The sequence below is a fragment of the Pleurodeles waltl genome, chromosome 4_2, assembly GCF_031143425.1.
Source record: "Pleurodeles waltl isolate 20211129_DDA chromosome 4_2, aPleWal1.hap1.20221129, whole genome shotgun sequence".
In the NCBI taxonomy this organism is placed as follows: domain Eukaryota; kingdom Metazoa; phylum Chordata; class Amphibia; order Caudata; family Salamandridae; genus Pleurodeles; species Pleurodeles waltl.
Genome location: NC_090443.1, coordinates 108,453,437 through 108,472,969, shown reverse-complemented (window position 1 = coordinate 108,472,969; position 19,533 = coordinate 108,453,437). Strand labels below are relative to the sequence as shown.

Sequence of the window (19,533 nt, the reverse complement as noted above, 5' to 3'; positions counted from 1 at the left end):
CTTTTTTGTTTAAAGAAATATAAACAATATAAACAAAATGTGGCTAACCAAATCTTTTCAGTGCTTATGACTATCAATCAAGATTAGGAGCATGAAAAGTACTGTATTCTTAATACACTGACATTTTTGCAGAGTAAGCAGTTTCACCCTGCTCATGAGAAAGTGTTGCCCTGGCTTATTTTTTGGCCTGATCAAACAATCTTAACAGGAATTTACTATTTTGCTTTGCATTCTTAGCACATTTCCTAACTGTGATGTAACATATGTCTAAGATTTCACTGATTAAGTGCTTACACCAACCTATTAATTTTTAGCAAAATTATAAATTGTGAGGTTGAGATGTCTGAACCCGACACCAACAGTAATGCTACATTCAGCAACACTCAAAAACAATGTTATAAGACTACTACACCAATTACTTCAAACCTTTAATTGAAAAATATTGGCATAAACTGGATTCCTACACCTATGTAACAAAATATGCTTCATGAAATATACAGTGTGGTAGGCTTCATTTAGAAAAATGTACATTAATACAATATTATCATACAGTTGGTTTCAAAGATGCATTAAAAATTCTCCAAAAATACAAATAGAGTAGAAATCAAACTGCAATCTGTGAAAATGCCACATACAACCAGGTATTGTATAAAACTATAGTTTGCTTCTCAGAAACGTATAAATTACTTTTAGATTCTTCACGGTTACAAAATAAAAATGTCTTATTTTATGGTGGTTGAGTGCGGAGATGAAAACAGTGCTGGCTTCTGCTCACAAAGGCCCACATCCTAAAACACAAGTCCATAATGGATTCAGAGTTCGGCCTTAGCTTCAAGTTATCATCAATATCTTAAAAGAAGTGCAACTTTTTTCGTCTATCAGAACACAAACTTGTTTAACTTGTCATTTAATAGGCACATTAAAGTGATCACAACTACATGCGGACAAAATTGTCTTGTAATAAAAAAAGGATCTTAAATGTGTTATTTCCTCAATGATTTACAGTCTGGCACATAAAATGTTTCTAGGCTGGTTCGTATCCCACAGCTACTGTAAATAGATCAGCACGTTCTGGGTTATGGCTCAGTACTTTCCAGTTTTCAATATTCTCTCACAACAGATTTTTTTCTTATGGTTGTGTTCCGGCTGCAGACGAAATGCACTCATAACATCTAGTTCCTATGTAGTTTTTATCCAGTTCAGACTCCCGGGATGTGTTCGTGAACTGAAACTGGGTGATCATTCTTAAGCACAAATGGTAAAACACAATGCTTTGTCTTCAATGTATGTTCAATATAGTAAAAAAAAAAAAAGATAAAAGGGTTTCACTCGAAAGTCTTAAATACTCCTTGGTCCAGCCTCCATGTTTAAGTTCAAAATACATAAATGTTCAAATAAGCGCAATGTCTTTCACTTTTCTTATCTACAGTAATGCACAGGATCCTTTTTTCCTGTTGTCATTTACACAACTGTTTTGTATTTCCAGCTGATAAAAGCCTTATGAGTCATTAATGAAAGCTTGCTTTTGAGGGGTCCAGGGAAATCAAAGTAGTTTTTGATGAAGAATCTCCCACACCATCCTCTTTCGAAAGTAGGGCATATGTTGCTAAAATAATAAAACACAAAAATTACTATAGCAGAAAGCACAGCATGCAGTTATTAACATAAATATAACATAAACCGATTGAATTCAAGTAAGATAAACTTGTTGTCAAGTCAAAATTATGTTCCACTTTCTACACTATATATCCTAGATGTCTACCATTCTCTGCTAGGCACCACAGAGAAAAACAGAAATAATAAACCCATATAATTAAAGTCTGAAAGTATTATTATTTTAACTCAGCAGTGTATGACTGTCACAAAAAGGTTGTACTACAAAATTCATCCACTCCCAAAGGTTTCCTCAGGGGCACAGTGACATTACAAGAAGAGGTAAAGAACAAGTATACTTACCTTTAGTAATGCCTTATCTGTTTGAGACTATATCAAGCCGCAGATTCCTTACCTTTGAATTCTCCCCAGGCTTCAGACTGGATCCGAGAGATTGATCGTGAGCAGTACCCTTGCGCACCGGTATGTGGCGCCCATCAGCTCCGCGTCAGTCAGTGACTGTGCCGAAAGTGATGTTGCGGTCCCTATATAGGCATGCTGGTGTCAGTTTCTTTTCACAACTTTCCATGCCAGAAGCGCAGAGCCATGAAGAAAACTGACCGCTCATGTGTCAAACTATGGCCCTGAAAGGGTCATTCCTATCCCTAGAAATCCGTTTGCAGAGTGGGAAGTATGGATGGGTGGGTCATTAAGGAATCTGTGGCTAGATATATTCTTTACTAGATAAGGCGTTAGTAACTTGTTTGACATGCCCGGCAGATGTCTGGGACCGGAAATCTGCATGCTAACATAGTGGTCGCAGCTTTAGCTCAGGTGAAATGAGCGCACAAACCATCAGGAGGTTGCTTCTTGGCCAGTATGTAGCAGGTCTTGGACCCAGAGTACCGCCCAAAAGAGATGGTTCACTTGTGTACCGCCCTACCTTTCTTCGCACCCACATAGAGTTTGTCGTCCACCCAGAACTCGTGGGTAAGGTCAAGGTAGAACACCAACAATCTTTTTGGAGTCTCTCCTCTTCCTTAGAAGGATGTGGGGCTGTGTAAAAAGTGAGCTGGGTGACTGAACTACAAGAAAAGGTGAAACCACTTTTGGCAGAAAAGAGGCCCTTGTGTGAAGCACCAATTTGTCATGATACATAGAGATGACATTGCTACAAGGAAGACTGTTTTCAATGTGAGAAGCCTGAGGGGACAATTGTGGAGAGGCTCGAAAGGAGCACATATCGAAAAAGTTTGAACCAAATTAAGGTCCCACTCGGGCATATTGAATGGGGAAGAGTTGAGTAAGACCTTTGAGAAACCTACGTACAATACAGGCCTTGAACAAAGATGGTCGATCAGGCAACTGCAAGAAGGCATATATGGCAGATAAATAACCCTTAAGAGTGCCCTGAGGAAAGCCCTGCTCGGTAAGGGAAATAATGAAGAGTAAAACCTAAGAAAGAGGGGCAGAAAGAGGATCAACAGATTTTTATGCACTCCATGCCACAAATTTATTCCAACGGCAGGCGTATACGGTCTTGGAGTTATGCCTGGCTGCCAAGATGATGTTGCAAACTTCAAGAGGAAGGCCAAAAGCTGTCAACTCCATTTCCAGGCAAGAAGGCAGAGAGTGGACAGGTTTGGGTGTAGAGCCCTCCCCTGCTGCTGGGACTGCCTCCCAAAGGGGGAACCTGATCGGAGGATCGACAGCCATTCTCAGTCGCTCGGGACATCAGACTCTCTGTGCCCAGTCCGGAGCCACAAGGATGTTTTGGGCCTGGTCGTTTCTGATCTTCTTGAGAAAACTGGGCACAAGTGGTATGGGTGGAAAGGCACTCAGGAGGCCTAAGTTCCACTCGAGATGAGAAGCATCTCTGAGCGAGAGGAAACTCTGGCGTGCAAAACAAATGACTGTGTGTTCTCTGCAGAGGCGAACAGATCTAACCAAGGCTCTCCCCACTGCTTAAAGAGACCCTGCGCCACCTCTGGGTGGAGATGCCATTTGTGATCCGCTAGGTATCTTTGGCTGAGTTAATCTACTCTGGCGCTCAGAGAGCCCGCCAGGTGTTGAACCATCAGGGATATGCCCTGTTGTTCCAGTCATGTCCAGCGACGCAGAGTCTCTTGACAAAGGATCCACAACCGTACTCCACCCTTTTTGTTGCAGTGCCACATGGCAGTGATGTTGTCTGTGAACACCTGCACTGGTCTTCCCTTAATGGTGGGTAGAAAGGCTTTCAATGCCAGTCGGATCACTCAGCCCTCCCGCAGGTTGATGTGGAGTCTGGATTCCGCTGGAAACCTGATGCCTCTGATCTCCACCTCTCCCAGATGGCTGCCACATCCCAGGAGTGACACATCCGTCACTACTGTCAGATCTGGTTGTGGAAGGGAGAGGGGTCTGCCTCTGACCCAATTGTGGTTTGTTAGCCACCACGGCAGATCTTTAGCAATTCCCTCTGAGGTCTGGACCATGTCGGAGAGATTACCCTGATGCTGCGCCCACTGAAACTTCAGGTCCCACAGCAGAGCTCGCATTTGCCATGTGTCACCATCATGATCCAGGAGGCCATGAGTCCCAAACAGCCTCAGAGTCACTCTCACCGAAATCCAGGACAGAAGGTATAACATTGGTATCATAGCCTGACTATCCCGGACTCGACACTCAGGAGGATAAGCAAAAAACTGCACCATGTCCAGAACAGCTCTGATGAAAGGGAGCATCTGAGAAGGAGTCAGGTATGACTTCTGCATGTTTATAGTGTAACCCAGCGCATGCAGGAGGTTTGCTGTGAACTAGAGGTGGGAGACAACAGCCTGGGGCGAGCCCGCCTTCAACAGCCAGTCATCATGATAGGGAAGACTGGAACCCCTGATCTCCGCAGATGAGCTGCAACCAATTCTATCCCCTTGGTGAGCACCGAGGGGCACTGGTAAGGCTAAAGAGGAGCACAGTGAATGGCCTACCATAAGCCACAGATAGCGTCTATGAGCTGGCAGGATGGGGATGTGAAAGTAGGCATCTTGCTAGTCCAATGCTACCATCCAGTCTCCTAGGTTCAGGGCAGATAAGACCCGAGCCAATGTGAGTATTTTGAATTTCCCCTTCTTGAGAAAGAGGCTCTTAGATTTAAAATAGGACGGAGGCCTTTGTCCTTTTTGGGAATCAGAAAGTAGCGGGAATAACAACCACAGCATACTTTTGGTACCGGAACCCTCCCTATGGCTCCCTTGGCCAAGAGAGACACAACTTAATCGTGTAAAAGGCACCGATGATCCTCCGTCAGCTGGTTGTGAGATGGTGGCATGGGGTGAGGGATTGTCTCGAAAGAGAGGGAGTACCCCCTTGAGACAATCTGAAAAACCCACTTGTCCAATGTTATAGATTGCCAGTGGGGCAGGTGATGGCAAATCCTGCAGTCAAAACCAGGTGCCCATGGTGGTAAAGGGGCAGCCTCAGAGTTTGGAGGCTGTTGCAGTTGGTGGAGGGGAGGCAGGGCGGTAGACTGACAAGACCATTGGCAACCTGACCCATGAGGTCTGTGGGTAACTGACCAGACCACCGGCCACCTGACCCATGAGGACTGTGGGTACCGCACCCTCACCTACTTAGAGGCTGAAAAGCATGCGTGGCACAGTGGCTGGGCAGGAATTGGCATGGCTGGAAGCCCCTTCTATAATCACAAAAGGAGCAAAAGGCAGAGTGGGGCTGATGTGGGCTGCAGTGAGGCTCAAGGACCTGGCCAGAGAGTCTTAGAAGTGCTTGAGCACCGAATCTGCCTAGTCTCTATAGAGACGGTTGCATGTCCCTAAGGGAAGCTTGGATATCCCGGAAAAGCCAGATGCCCTCAGCCAGGCATGGCCTCTCAGGGCCACTATCGTGAAAACTGCTCTGTCTAGCGAGTCGGTAGTGTCAAGTCTGCAACGAATTGTGAACTTTGCTGCATCGCTCCCATCAGCAACAGCAGGAGAGAGTCCAGTCCGCGCCTCCTCTGGAACCTGTAGCAGCACTTGCGCAACCATGTCCTACAGCATGTAATGTTCACGGACCACAATGCCATGCTGGCGGAAGAAAACAACAACTTCCCAAATGAGTCGAGCATCTTGGATTCCCTATCCAGAAGAGTGGTAGGGAAAGCGCCCTGGTAAGTTGAGGCTTGGACTACCAAGCTCTCAGGAGTAGGGTGTTGTGTGAGGAAGGTTGGGTCCCCAGGGGCATGGCGATGGCGGCAGGGAATCGTCATAGTCACAGGAGCCCCTGTGGATTAGGTACCCAAATGGACATCCGTGAGGGCTTCATTGAACAGGAGTAGGGGTTTGGATGTGGATACTCCCGGTTGCAGCACCTCCGTCAAGAGATTAGTCTTGACTGCCACCGATGGTAGCTGAAGGTCCAAGACCTTAGCTGCACCCCCCCCCCCCGCTTAGGAAGCTCCCTCCTCCGTAACCGTAAAAGCATAATAGTATCTGGAGAGGTATCCTGTCCACTGGCTTCACCGAGATCCACATGTCAGTCCATGCATGGTTCTTTCTCATAGGGCTGGTATTCAAAAGGGTCCAGCGACCCCTCTCAAGTCTTCCCAGAGGCCTAGCCCAAAGGAACAGGTAGGAGGCAAGGCTGCTATCAGCATCAAGTTGACAGCAGCCAATGCCCATCCAGCTCTGTGTCTGAGTCAGGGATGACAATGGGGATGGCGCCTCCAGTGGGCACCAAGAGTATCAGCATCTGGACTGCCACTAGGGAAGGACAAGATGATACGACAGGCACCAGTCTGGATCCAGTACTGGATTCTTGAGGGCCCACCTGCAATGGGGCCACAGGAGAACCAGATAGAGCCCCCTCTGACTCCATGGGGCCTGACGGCGTGGCCTCATATAAAACTGTTGGGCAGGGGCTGCTCCCGGAATGTCTGGGAGGTGTGGCATCAGCCCAGACACAGGTTCCGAGGAACAAGGCCTAGAATGCAGACTTTCCTTAGTCACGCCGGCAGACAGATGAGGAGACGTCGAAGACTGCTTCAACTTCTTGCTCTTCTTCTTGTGCCTCGACTTACCCGATTAACCTGAGGACTTGGAATAGGACGAAGATGATTTCGGACTCCGTGACCGGTCCCTTTAACTCAACCAGGACCTCGACTTCCATGGAGTTGCATGCCAGGCTGCCATCCTCTTAAGGGACAGCTCCCTCAAAGACTTTTGATGCATGGCCTGGCAAATGGAGCACAACTTCGGGTCATGGTTGTGTTCCAAACACCAAACAAATAAACAAAATACACTGTTCCAAAGGAAGGTAGGTAAAAGGATACAAAGGAGTCCTAAATTTTAGGAGCAGAAGTCCTCACACACCCAAATGGGTGTCATGCTTCATCATCGGGGTGCTCCTTGTCAGAACGGCGCTGCAATGTCTGACGGGCTCCCCCCAAGAAGGGGGGGGCTCTTTGCCGGAGATCTTTTCTCAATGATGCCAAAACCCCAAGAGCCTAAAGCTTCCCTGATCACTTACTATGTCTAAGAATCGACAGACCTAGCAGGTGCATATCTGCGTTTGCAGATATGACCACACATGTAATATAATAGACTCTGCCTTAGGGCTGGGAGGCCTGCTGTAGGGGTGACTTACATATAACGCATGCAGTGCTTGTGGGAATGGCACAGAGGCTGTGTGCCATGTCATATTTTCCCTTTTAGCTGCACCAAGACATGCAGCCTGCAATGGCAGTCTGCATGAGCTGGGTGAGGTTTCCCGGAAGGTGGCACAATACATGCTGCAGACGTTGGGGGCCCTCTTTGGTACCTGGGAGACCATTTACTAGGGACTTACAGGGGTGCCAAAGGTGTTGTCAATTAGGGGAACAATTGTTCATTTTTGAGGAAATAACAATGACACAGGGGACCTGGTTAGCAGGAACCCAGTGCACTTCAGTCCAAGCTGCATCAAGTACCTGGCAAGAAGTGGGGAGGACTTCTGCAACAAAATACCACGCTCCTACACAGCCCTGGTCACTAAAAACCTTAGTCTCCGATAAAACAATGTAATTTCAGCCAAGTTTATGGTGTGAATGAAAAACACCAATGGATTAAAGAACTGTGAAACAAGCCAAAGAAGGTCTTTCTCATTTTCATTACTACATCATCATAGTGAATATCACGCTGAGAAAATAGAAGTGTCTGATCTGAGAAACAGTGGGTTCTGTTCAGGAGGCCAGATCCAAGCAGGCTTGAGCAGTCCTGGAACCTACGGCATCATAAGACACATTGAACATTTACTACTGAATGGTTTCTAAAGTGACTTAAGTATTTGCAAATGGTTTAGCCTAAATTATTTCAGTTTTGCAGCACCTTTGATTAGTAGCTGATGAAAGAAGTTGTCATCACAAACAGAAGTTCTTGCAGGGTGTGGGTCTGTCAGTGTAGGGGAATACCTTCTTTTGGTTAGAAAGATGATGCGAGGCAGTTGTCATTCTAGGGGTTTGAGCTCTTAGTGGAGGTGGAATATTACCTGGTTAAGGGTCAGATTTACTCTGCAAGCACAAATCACTACACAGATAACATGATCTCCTATGCAAGTGCTTTGGCCAAATGGGGGTTGAATGACGAGACTGATGCCTGTCAGGAAAGCCAGACCTGCGTTAGGCGCAGTCCACCTGCTTCTTCTATATCCTCATTCTGTAGTTTGGTTCATCATATCTTGTTGGTCTTTGGTTTGAAAATGTTGTTGCTATTGCATTGCCAGTTGTAGGGATAGTCCAGGTGGGCTCACCTATAAAAGACGATAGTGGTCAAGTCCATTAAAACAAGCAACAACTGGACACTCTGGGTATTACATGTCCCAGCATACCTAATAAAGCAAACATTTTGGGTCAAGCATAGAAGAAAAGGGAGTTACACTCCCAGTTGCTGTTTGCTCATTATTCCAGAACCTTTTGGCAGCGAACCAGAGACTTTAATTTGGGCTCATTCACAGACTCATGGAACTAAAACCACTGCACGGAGTGAGTGCAGAACAAAATCTGCAACAGAAGCTGATAAAACCAGTAGGAGTGACTTGGACCTGCATCTATATTTTCTTGTAAAAGAAGTTAGACATTGTTGTTAAAATTGAATTTACTTCTAGTGTACCCCAAAATTACCTTTATGTTACTGCATTTCGTATTACGTATGTCCAAATGCCTATCTCCACGCCTTTTACCTAAATACTCAATCACCACCACCTCTTCCATGTGCGCCTTCCGTATTTGCAGGAGGACATGTATCATTCTACCTCTATGATAAAGATAGTGGTGGTGTTGGTCTGTCCTGGGCGGATTCTTCAAGGTTTCAGGGAGTACGAAGCACATTGAAAACAAAGGGGTTTATTTGAATGGGGACTTTATAGAGTCTGGGAGTTAACAAGGTTAGAACAATGGAGCGAGGCATCATTGTAAGTCTCTGGGACAAAAATTAGAATGTTTCTACATAGATGCAAATGTAGCTTTCAGGTCGAACATTTCAAATCAACCATTTTGTGAATAGGCATGTTTAAGGATAATCACTTTTACTTGAAGATGTGTAGAGAATGAAAGTAAGGTGGAAAGGGTGTTTTCTTTTATCAGGAGGATATTGTTAAGGGTGATTTGAAATGGGTTAAAGAATCCTTCAGGGAAAGAGTGTCCTTACTTAGGGAAGAGGAAGAGAGGGTAAAGCCCACTGTCTGCAAGTATATTTTGACAAGTACAACACGGGAGATGGAGCCCTACTTAACAATGGTGAAAAACAATAGGGTAGATGTTTATAAACCTGTTTCAGGGTAATCTTGTTGCATTTGATCTTGGCCTCACCACGAAGATGTTATAATGTTAAACTGTTGAGCCCGTGCAGTTGTGATAACAAGTCCCCCCAGGACACACTGCACTTCATGTTGTGTTGCAAATTTTATCAAGGCTCTAGACTTCGTTTCATTGTTCCCTTGCTTAAAGGGAGTGGTTAAGCCCGACCAGCACTTTCATATCTGCAAATGGTATCAGGGCAATATGTAATTGCTAACGTGTACTGTTTTTCAAGCGTTGCTGTGTCTATTCAGAGTACCATGGATAAGATTTTGACATTTTATGATCTGTTTTTTTTATTTAGCTACTTTCATGTTTTTATTGTTTTGTTGCTGCTGGTTTTTATGGTTTCAAACTTAAAACTGAATTAAGAATTGTAGAAAATGAAAAAAAGTAATCCTTCTACCAACAGATGTTAGTAGTGTTCATAGTAGTGTTCATCTGGAGAAATACCTTCATTATCTTCCTACTACTTTTCCTTCTTTCAATAATGCACTTAGTTTGCATGCCTTTAAGGGGTGGGCATCTTGCATCTCCTCCACCCAGGTCTGGGGTTCGTTAACACTACTCTGCCAAACTAGTTGCAGACTGCAGGATAGTCTGCAAATATATTTGTATGACACAAAGGAGGTATTTGTAGGAAGGTAGCCTCTTTCTAGCCTTGTTACCCCCACTTTTGGCCTGTTTGTGAGTATATGTCAGGGTGTTTTCACTGTCTCACTGGGATCCTGCTAGCCAGGGCCCAGTGCTCATAGTGAAAACCCTATGTTGTCAGTGTGTTTGTTATGTGTCACTGGGATCCTGCTAGCCCGGACCCCAGTGCTAATATGTTTGTGGCCTATATGTGTTCCCTGTGTGGTGCCTAACTGTATCACTGAGGCTCTGCTAACCAGAACCTCAGTGTTTATGCTCTCTCTGCTTTCTAAATTTTTCACTGCAGGTTAGTGACTAAATGTACCAATTCTCATTGGCACACTGGTACACCCGTATAATTCCCTTGTATATGGTACTGAGGTACCCAGGGTATTGGGGTTCCAGGAGATCCCTATGGGCTGCAGCATTTCTTTTGCCACCCATAGGGAGCTCTGACAATTCTTACACGTCCACGTTACTTCACAGCCATTTACCACTGCACATAAGTAACTTATAAGTCACCGATATGTCTAACCTTCACTTAGTGAAGGTTGGGTGCAAAGTTACTTAGTGTGTGGGCACCCTGGCACTAGCCAAGGTGCCCCCACATCGTTCAGGGCAAATTCCCCGGACTTTGTGAGTGCGGGGACACCATTAAACGTGTGCACTATACATAGGTCACTACCTATGTATAGCGTCACAATGGTAACTCTGAACATGGCCATGTAACATGTCTAAGATCATGGAATTGTCACCATTCTGGTATTGGGGGGACAATTCCATGATCCCCTGGGTCTCTATCACAGAACATGGGTACTGCCAAACTGCCTTTCCGGGATTTCCACTGCTGCTGCTGCCAACCCCTCAGACAGGTTTCTGCCCTCCTGGGGTCCAGGCAGCCCTGGCCCAGGAAGGCAGAACAAAGGATTTCCTCTGAGAGAGGGTGTTACACCCTCTCCCTTTGGAAATAGGTGTGAAGGGCTGGGGGGGGTGGAAGTAGCCTCCCCCAGCCTCTGGAAATGCTTTGATGGGCACAGATGGTGCCCATCTCTGCATAAGCCAGTCTACACCGGTTCAGGGATCCCCCAGCCCTGCTCTGGCGCGAAACTGGACAAAGGAAAGGGGAGTGACCACTCCCCTGACCAGTACCTCCCAGGGGAGGTGCCCAGAGCTCCTCCAGTGTGTCCCAGTGTGCCATCTTGGAAACAGAGGTGTTGGGGGCACACTGGACTGCTCTGAGTGGCCAGTGCCAGCAGGTGACGTCAGAGGCTCCTTCTGATAGGCTCTTAACTCTCTTGGTAGCCAATCCTCCTATATTAGTAGCCAAACCTCCTTTTCTGGCTATTTAGGGTCTCTGCTTTGGGGAATTCTTCAGATAACGAATTCAAGCGCTCACCAGAGTTCCTCTGCATCTCCCTCTTCAACTTCTACCAAGTATCGACCGCTGACTGCTCCAGGATGCCTGCAAAACCGCAACAAAGTAGCAAGACGACTACCAGCAACATTGTAGCGCCTCATCCTGCCGGCTTTCTCGACTGTTTCCAGGTAGTGCATGCTCTGGGGGTAGCCTGCCTTCACCCTGTACCAGAAGCTCTGAAGAAATCTCCCGTGGCTCGACGGAATTTTCCCCCTGCTAACGCAGGCACCCAAAGACTGCATCACCGGTCCTCTGGGTGCCCTCTCATCCTGACGAGTGTGGTCCCTGGAACACAGCAACTCTGTCCAAGAGACTCCCACAGTCCAGTGACTCTTCAGTCCAAGTTTGGTGGAGGTAAGTCCTTGCCTCCCCACGCCAGACTGCAAAGCTGTGTACTGTGTGATTTGCAGCTACTCCGGCTCCTGTGCCCTCTTCCAGGATTTCCTTTGTGCACAGCCTAGCCCGGGGACCCAGCACTCCATCCTGCAGTGCACAACCCTCTGAGTTGTCCTCCGACGTCGTGGGACCCTTCTTTGTAACTTCGCGTGGACTCCGGTTCACTAATCTTCTAAGTGCCTGTTGGGGTACTTCTGCGGGTGCTGCCTGCTTCTGTGAGGGCTCTCCGAGTTGCTGAGCGCCCCCTCTGCCTCCTCCTCCAAAAGGCGACATCCCTGTCCTTTCTGGTCCTCAGCAGCACCCAAAAACCTCTACGGTGACCCTTGCAGCTAGCAAGGCTTGTTTGCGGTATTTCTGCGTTGGAACACCTCTGCAAGCTTCATCGCGACGTGGGACGTCTGTCTTCCAAAGGAGAAGTCCCTAGTCCTCTTCTTTCTTGCAGAACTCCAAGCTTCTTCCATCTGGAGGCAGCTTCCTTGCACCTTCATCCGGGGTTTCCTGGGCTCCTGCCCCTCCTGGACACTGTCGCGAATATTGGACTTGGTCCCCTTGCCTTGCAGGTCCTCAGGTCCAGAAATCCGTTGTCAGGGCACTGCTGGTGTTTGTTGTTCCTGCAGAATCCCCCTATCACGACTATTGTGCTATTTTCGGGTAGTAGGTGTACTTTACTCCTACTTTTCAGGGTCTTGGGGTGGGGTATCTTGGACACCCTGACTGTTTTCTCACAGTCCCAGCAACCCTCTACAAGCTCACATAGGTCTGGGGTCCATTTGTGATTCGCATTCCACTTTTGGAGTATATGGTTTGTGTTGCCCCTCTACCTATGCTTGCCTATTGCAACCTATTGTAATTCTACACTGTTTGCATTACTTTTCTTGCTCTTACTTACCTGCTTTTGGTTTGTGTACAAATAACTTGTGTATATTACTTACCTTCTTACTGAGGGTACTCACTGAGATACTTGTGGCACATGGTCATAAAAATAAAGTACCTTTATTTTTAGTAACTCTGTGTATTGTGTTTTCTTATGATATTGTGCATATGATGTAAGTGGTATAGTAGGAGCTTTGCATGTCTCCTAGTTCAGCCTAAGCTGCTTTGCCATAGCTACCTTCTATCAGCCTAAGCTGCTAGAAACACCTCTATTCTACTATTAAGGGATAACTGGACCTGGCACAAAGTGTAAGTACCTTTGGTACCCACTACAAGCCAGGCCAGCCTCCAACAGTATTGAATGCAAACCAATTGAACAACATATGTAAGAAACATATTTTTCAGTTTACCTAGATCCACAATTATCAAAATATTTCACTGATTTAAGTGTTGTAATAGTTTTTTGTCTGTTTAAAATAAGACAAGTAACTAAATGTTGCAATGACCAAACTCGGTCAGGTTCATTGTTGATCCCAAAGTGGCTTACCTGTGTGAAAGTTATGGGTTTGTCTTTGGTAACATAATCAGCATATTTACAGGCAAACATCCCACAGTCGCTTCCGTTCATCTGCTGTGGAATTTCCTAACAAACACAAAATGAACAAAGTTGTAAATTTTAAAGCTGTTAATCTAGAAATTGGTCTAGTTTTAAAAATATCATCTTAGCAAATTACCTGATTCAATTAACTTGGCAGGATATGATTTGGATCGGTGGGTTAATTCACTGAGGGACAAATATCGGGTAATTTAAATATTGCTAATGAAATGGATTAAAATTTAAAGGGGGCTTACTTTGAAATTTGGCTACAGACCATTGTGAAAACTACTAAATGAATGGCTACTTATTCCAAGGAAACATTGTTAGATGTCTTAAATCCAGGAACAAATCACAAAAGCACCTGAATAAGAGCTTACATGTCCCACAAACAAACATAGCAGCCGCTCTAGCTACGTCATGTAAAGTTTAAAGCAGCTGCTTTCTCAAAACGTACAGGTAAACATGCTAAACTAGGTATGACAGGTGAAGCTAGCTATTATTAACATGGCTGAAATTAGTCCTAGTAAATCTACTTTTTACATTTATCACAGATCACAGTTGTATGTGCTGTCAGACTTCCCCAGTAAAGAGAGTACCAATAAAAATGTATTTGAATTAGTACACATTGGAGGTTTTCTACTCAATCGGAATGCATAGATTGTGCAACTAAAAGTTTCTAAAAAGCTGGCTGAGGAGACGTCGATGTTATACTGGTGTTCCTGGCCCTGCCTCTGGTTTCTTCTGTTAAAGACTGGCAGTTACACAGAGACGTGCTGAACTGCTCCTGGTGCTCCTCATTTACTGACGGAAATGACCATCACAGAGTGCGCTGCATCTTACGATGCAGCTATTATTAAGTAGCAGAAGCTGTTGGAGGGAGTATGGGAAATGTAGCAATGGCAGTGGGGTTGTTAAACCTCTACAGTGACTCGTGCCAAAGGAAAAACCACTCCCCAATCCACTAGCCACTGTAGCTACAGTCAAATGCTGTTTATGAAAGAGTACACTCGACTACATCATACACAAACCTTCAAGACAGAGGCTATTGATTCTACATTCCTTTCAAGGAAAGATCACAAAATATTAACTTCAACCTCCACCGCCAAGTCCTTCTTATCCCAACTTTGAACTTTATCTATTATCCTACAAAGTGTTTTATTGCTCAGGCAAAAATCCAGTTGCCCCGGAAGAAACACAAAAAATATTGTGACCTTCCTACAGGACAGCAGTGTAACAACTAACAGATGACATGCTGTAAATCTCTAAAATAATTGCCATTAAAAGTCAAACTAGTAGAAGTCCACAGTTTGCTCATTCTGGTTATTTGAATGTTTCATTATTACACAGAATACAAGCTATTCATTCAATCCAAACCCATGGTATAAATGCACTGCTTGACAGTGTTCACAGGCAGAACATACCCGACTGTTTTTGTTTAGCAGCTGCCAACCATTAGCATCAAATTCTATTCCCTTCTTGTCCAAACTTTCTTGCTTTAAATATTGCCTGGAGAAATGAAGAGAAATAACAGAAAACGTCAGATAAAAAAAACACACCTTCATGATTCTACATTAGAAACCAAATACACTTTAAAAAGTCTTCTTTCGCTATGTTCAATGATGCTCATGGCTGAAATGTGCCAAGCCAGGAGGTGTTACTACAAGCCCAATTGGCCCGTAATATCAAGTATGCCAATTCATACCAGTTAGTCTCTACTGAAGTGAGCAACCACTGATAACTCAAGGTATACGTGACCTTGCAGTGGCCACCACATGTAAGAGTATCACTTAAAATGGAAGGGTGATAGGCTGGGATTTCTTGCCTCAAATAGACCTCATCTCTAGAATATACTTCATGTAAGGTTAAGAGAATGTGCAAATCATCAAGCCTTTAATACTAAACGTAAATGTCGGGAAGAAATTAAGCTCAAAGTGTAATCTGTAGTACGAAGCAACCCAATCGACAAAATTACGCGTATTTAAGATTTTTCTATTGAGTCAACGGTTGGGATGGGAGAAGGACTGTGCAGTAATATGCTTGGTGGACAAACGATTCAGGAATACACCAAAGTTAACGAAAGGGAAACCACACAACTCTGTGAACAGTAAAAACACATTGTATAGAAAATCTAAGTTAAAGAGAAGCATGGCTCATACTGTTAAAACATGACATACTTTTTTTAGTACCATATGAATATCAAGAATTTCAGATCAAATTGTACTTAAAGGACAGAGGTGATGAAATAAAGTGCTCTTTCAGTTCTAACTGATAGAGCCTGTTTGTACAAAGGCTCACTAAACAGTCAAGCATGCGTTTTAGCAGAGGCATGGCAGTCAAGGACCAGCATGCTTTTTAACGAAGGGGTGGTCACCAAAGCTAGTACCCCATCTAGGCAAGGTCTGACCACCTGTTGAAGCTAAAGCAGGGTTACCAGAGCATAGAATCCACCCCAGGTTGTCGTACTGTAAAACTAGAAATGCTTCTCTCTTCTCAAATAAATACTCATTTTACTCATTTTAAATGCTTAGCATGCCTGTAGCACAATGTTATCTGATATCACTTTGCTATGTTTCTTAAGAAAGATTAACAAGATTTTCCTAGACTACTGTTAACATTTACAAAAACAAATTACAAGATTGGTAAGCCCAGAGTCGTGGTAGCCCAGAAAGTATGTTAACACCTGTACCTATTTTACAATAATCATTAGACAGACATTCGAAATATCAAAGTTAACCAAAGGTATATGCCAGTAATTCAAAATTGATTATACTTTGTAAATGATGGACATGAACATTGCTAAATATGTTCACTGAGCAAGTTTTGAAAGGCTAGACATGGAGTTTGCACCTTAGTGTATATCCCAAAGGACTATAAAACGAATCCAGTGGAAAGAAGTTACTAGCAAAGTGGTACTTCTGTGGCAAACATATGGGAAGAACTGAAGCACAGAACGTGCAAACATATAAGAAGTGCCAGGACCACCTATACTCTGCCTAGACAGTTCACAGACACTAATTTGCATTCGGATTCATCATTCATAACAAGTAATCCCTCTCCTGTGTGAATTCACACCTTTCTAGATTCATTGTTATACAACCACCACAGGACGTCGCTGCTCTCATATGTGCACCCAAACCGTTCAGAACTCTGTTATTGTCGAATAATTATCCTATCATAAAATATATTTTCTACTTCTGAGAGGTGACCTCAGTAAATACTACTGCCTCTGGTTGTTAGTGTTTGCTTTCACTGAAAAAACACCGCCTGTTATTCTGTTTGTTTTATTTAATAATCTGCAAGATTTTGGGATATCATCCCATAACATTCTTTTCAGTGATGTATACATATGTACATTCTTGGGCCTCTCGTTGACTCGCATGTGTTTTCATTATTAACTATTCTGGTCACCAGTCTTCTTACAATCTTTATTTGCCAATCTCGAAAAGTGGCATTCAGAAATAAACACAATCCTCCAGATATGACCTGCAGACACTGCAGAAATACTTCACATGGGGGCTATAACTGGACTCTAGTTCTCATAATACTTCAGGAATGGTCAAATACTCCAGAGGTTGCCACTAGAACTGGATATAATAGAGCTAGGCTCCAGAACCGACAAAAGTATTGTAGAATTTGTCAACAACACTATATACAATAGTCTAGATTAGAACTCTGCAATATTCTAGATATAATCCCTGAAGAGGACACAATCCTATTGATGAGGCCCTAAAACTAGATGTGTCCTTCAGAATAAGACGGAATACAGATTCAGAAAGTTCCAGAAGTAAATTTAATATCTTAGAAACCAGCTCCTACACTGCACACAATAAGAGAAAAGCCCTCAAAACTGAAGGTAATCCCACTGATGGAGCTCCAGGATTAGAATGTCTCAGCCCGGAAATGACGCCCAGAACAGGACAATACTGTGGACTTGGTCTTAACAGTGATGTATATATACAGTGTGTAAGCAAATGCCTCCTTGGCATGGTTACTCCCTGAATTTTTGCATTTGCTGATGCTAAATTTTGATTTGAAAGTGTGCTGAGGCCTGCTAACCAGGCCCCAGCACCAGTGTTCTTTCCCTAACCTGTACTTTTGTTTCCACAATTGTCACACCCTAGCATCCAGGTAAGTCCCTTGTAACTGGTACCAAGGGCCCTGATGCCAGGGAAGGTCTCTAAGGGTTGCAGCATATCTTATGCCACCCTTGGGGACCCCTCACTCAGCACAGACACACTGCTTGCCAGCTTGTGTGTGCTGGTGAGGACAAAACTTGCCTGCATCGCTGAAGAGACCCCTTGGTCTCCCATTGATTTCTATTGCTAACCCGACGCGTGTTTGCACACTGCACCCGGCCGCCCCCATGCTGCTGAGGGTGTAGTTTCTGTGCTAACTGGTGCCCCCCCGGTGCCCTACAAAACCCCCCTGGTCTGCCATCCGAAGACACGGGTACTTACCTGCTGGCAGACTGGAAGCGGGGCACCCCCTTCTCCATTGAAGCCTATGCGTTTTGGGCACCACTTTGAACTCTGCACCTGACCGGCCCTGAGCTGCTGGTGTGGTAACTTTGGGGTTGCTCTGAACCCCCAATGGTGGGCTACCTTGGACCCAAACGTGAACCCCGTAGGTGGTTTACTTACCTGCAAAAACTAACAAACTCTTACTCCCCCCAGGAACTGTTGAAAATTGCACTAAGTGTCTAGTTTTAAAATAGCTATATGTGATTTATGTGAAAAGTGTATAGGCTATTTTGATTATTCAAAGTTCCTAAAGTACCTACCTGCAATACCTTTCATTTAAAGTATTACATGTAAAATTTGAACCTGTGGTTTTTAAAATAAACTAAGAAAAGATATTTTTCTATACAAAAACCTATTGGCCTGGAATTGTCTTTGAGTGTGTGTTCCTCATTTATTGCTTGTGTATGTACAACAAATGCTTAACACTACTCCTTTGATAAGCCTACTGCTCGACCACACTACCACAAAATAGAGCATTAGTATTATCTCTTTTTGCCACTATCTTACCTCTAAGGGGAACCCTTGGACTCTGTGCATACTATTCCTTACTTTGAAATAGTGCATACAGAGCCAACTTCCTACACAGTGTTAACAGAATCACCATTTTCTGACTGGTTAAACCTTTTCCCATGCACACCAGTATTTGTCTCCTCCAGCCTGGCTAAGTGTTTAGGCACTTTATAAATACTCAGTACTATTTCAATAACTCTCTATCGTTTAAAACGTTCCTAGTATCCCCTAGTGATCCCCAAAACCTCAGTGCTGTATATACTTGACCTTCCACTCGCCCAACTAAAGCGTTACACACACACTTCCATCTCAGTAAATCAAAATTAATTTCTTTCCAACCCAGTCAGCCAGCATCTCTAAAGTAGACATTTGTATGAATATTGTAATTGGCACATCTAACAGCAATAACTCTAAACAATGCATTGAAGAGCACCAGACAATGAACCAAGATCACAGGAAACCTCTCCCCTGGTTTGTCTTTTCTTGGAATGGAGAATGTTTAGGTAAACCTTATTTAAGCTTACTAATCTCATAAATATTTTAACTAATTGTTTGGTGATCCTATCAGGAAAAGTGGTAATGTTTCATTATTATACAAGACGTATGGCACACTAATGTACTACTTACATTAATATTCTGCAAGCTTCCATGTTCATCCCACCCATGGAGTCATAGTATGTGACTGTTTTCTTTCTGAAGTCCACCACCTGCCCCAAAAAAAGGTATTGCTTGTTAAACATCAAATTTTAAGACAACAGCTGGCAGGAAAGAATGAAAAGTGTTCCAATGTCACAGATGATCACATCTTATCACAACACATATTTCACGGATTAAGAATTAGTAAAGTAACAGACTGACAGAGTATAGGGAATGTATTTTTTATGAGGAGCAAAGACGAAGTGTTGAGAAATATTCATTGTGGTCAGTCTTGAAACAAAATATTTGCCTCAGAAATAAGGGCCAGCTGTGCTTAACATTTACAAAATAACCAAGGTGCAGAATCTACAGCTTTAATATGTTTCAAAGCGGAGAAACTTGAGAAAAGCCACAGAAGAATGCATAATTGTTAGGTAATCTACAATCTTCAACCATGGACAAGTTGGAGCAACTGATAAGTGATTCAAGTCAGATAAATGCAGGCATATCAATTGAAAAGAGGACAAGAAAATGAGCCTCAATAACCGAA

The 19,533-nt window shown here is 44.0% G+C and overlaps 1 protein-coding gene across 2 annotated transcripts in view; it reads right to left on the bottom strand.

Annotated features, from left to right (window-relative positions):
* Window positions 1-411: 411 nt before the first annotated feature.
* SENP1 (SUMO specific peptidase 1) overlaps window positions 412-19,533 on the bottom strand; it is a 163,777-nt gene continuing 144,655 nt past the window's right edge. For both annotated transcript variants that reach the window (XM_069230872.1, XM_069230873.1), the window contains exons 15-18: window positions 18,975-19,054; window positions 14,739-14,823; window positions 13,267-13,362; window positions 412-1,606 (exon numbers count right to left, since the gene is read on the bottom strand). In XM_069230872.1, coding sequence (XP_069086973.1) covers window positions 1,544-1,606; window positions 13,267-13,362; window positions 14,739-14,823; window positions 18,975-19,054 — 324 coding nt within the window. In that variant the 3' untranslated portion in view covers window positions 412-1,543. The remainder of the gene's footprint in view (window positions 1,607-13,266; window positions 13,363-14,738; window positions 14,824-18,974; window positions 19,055-19,533) is intronic.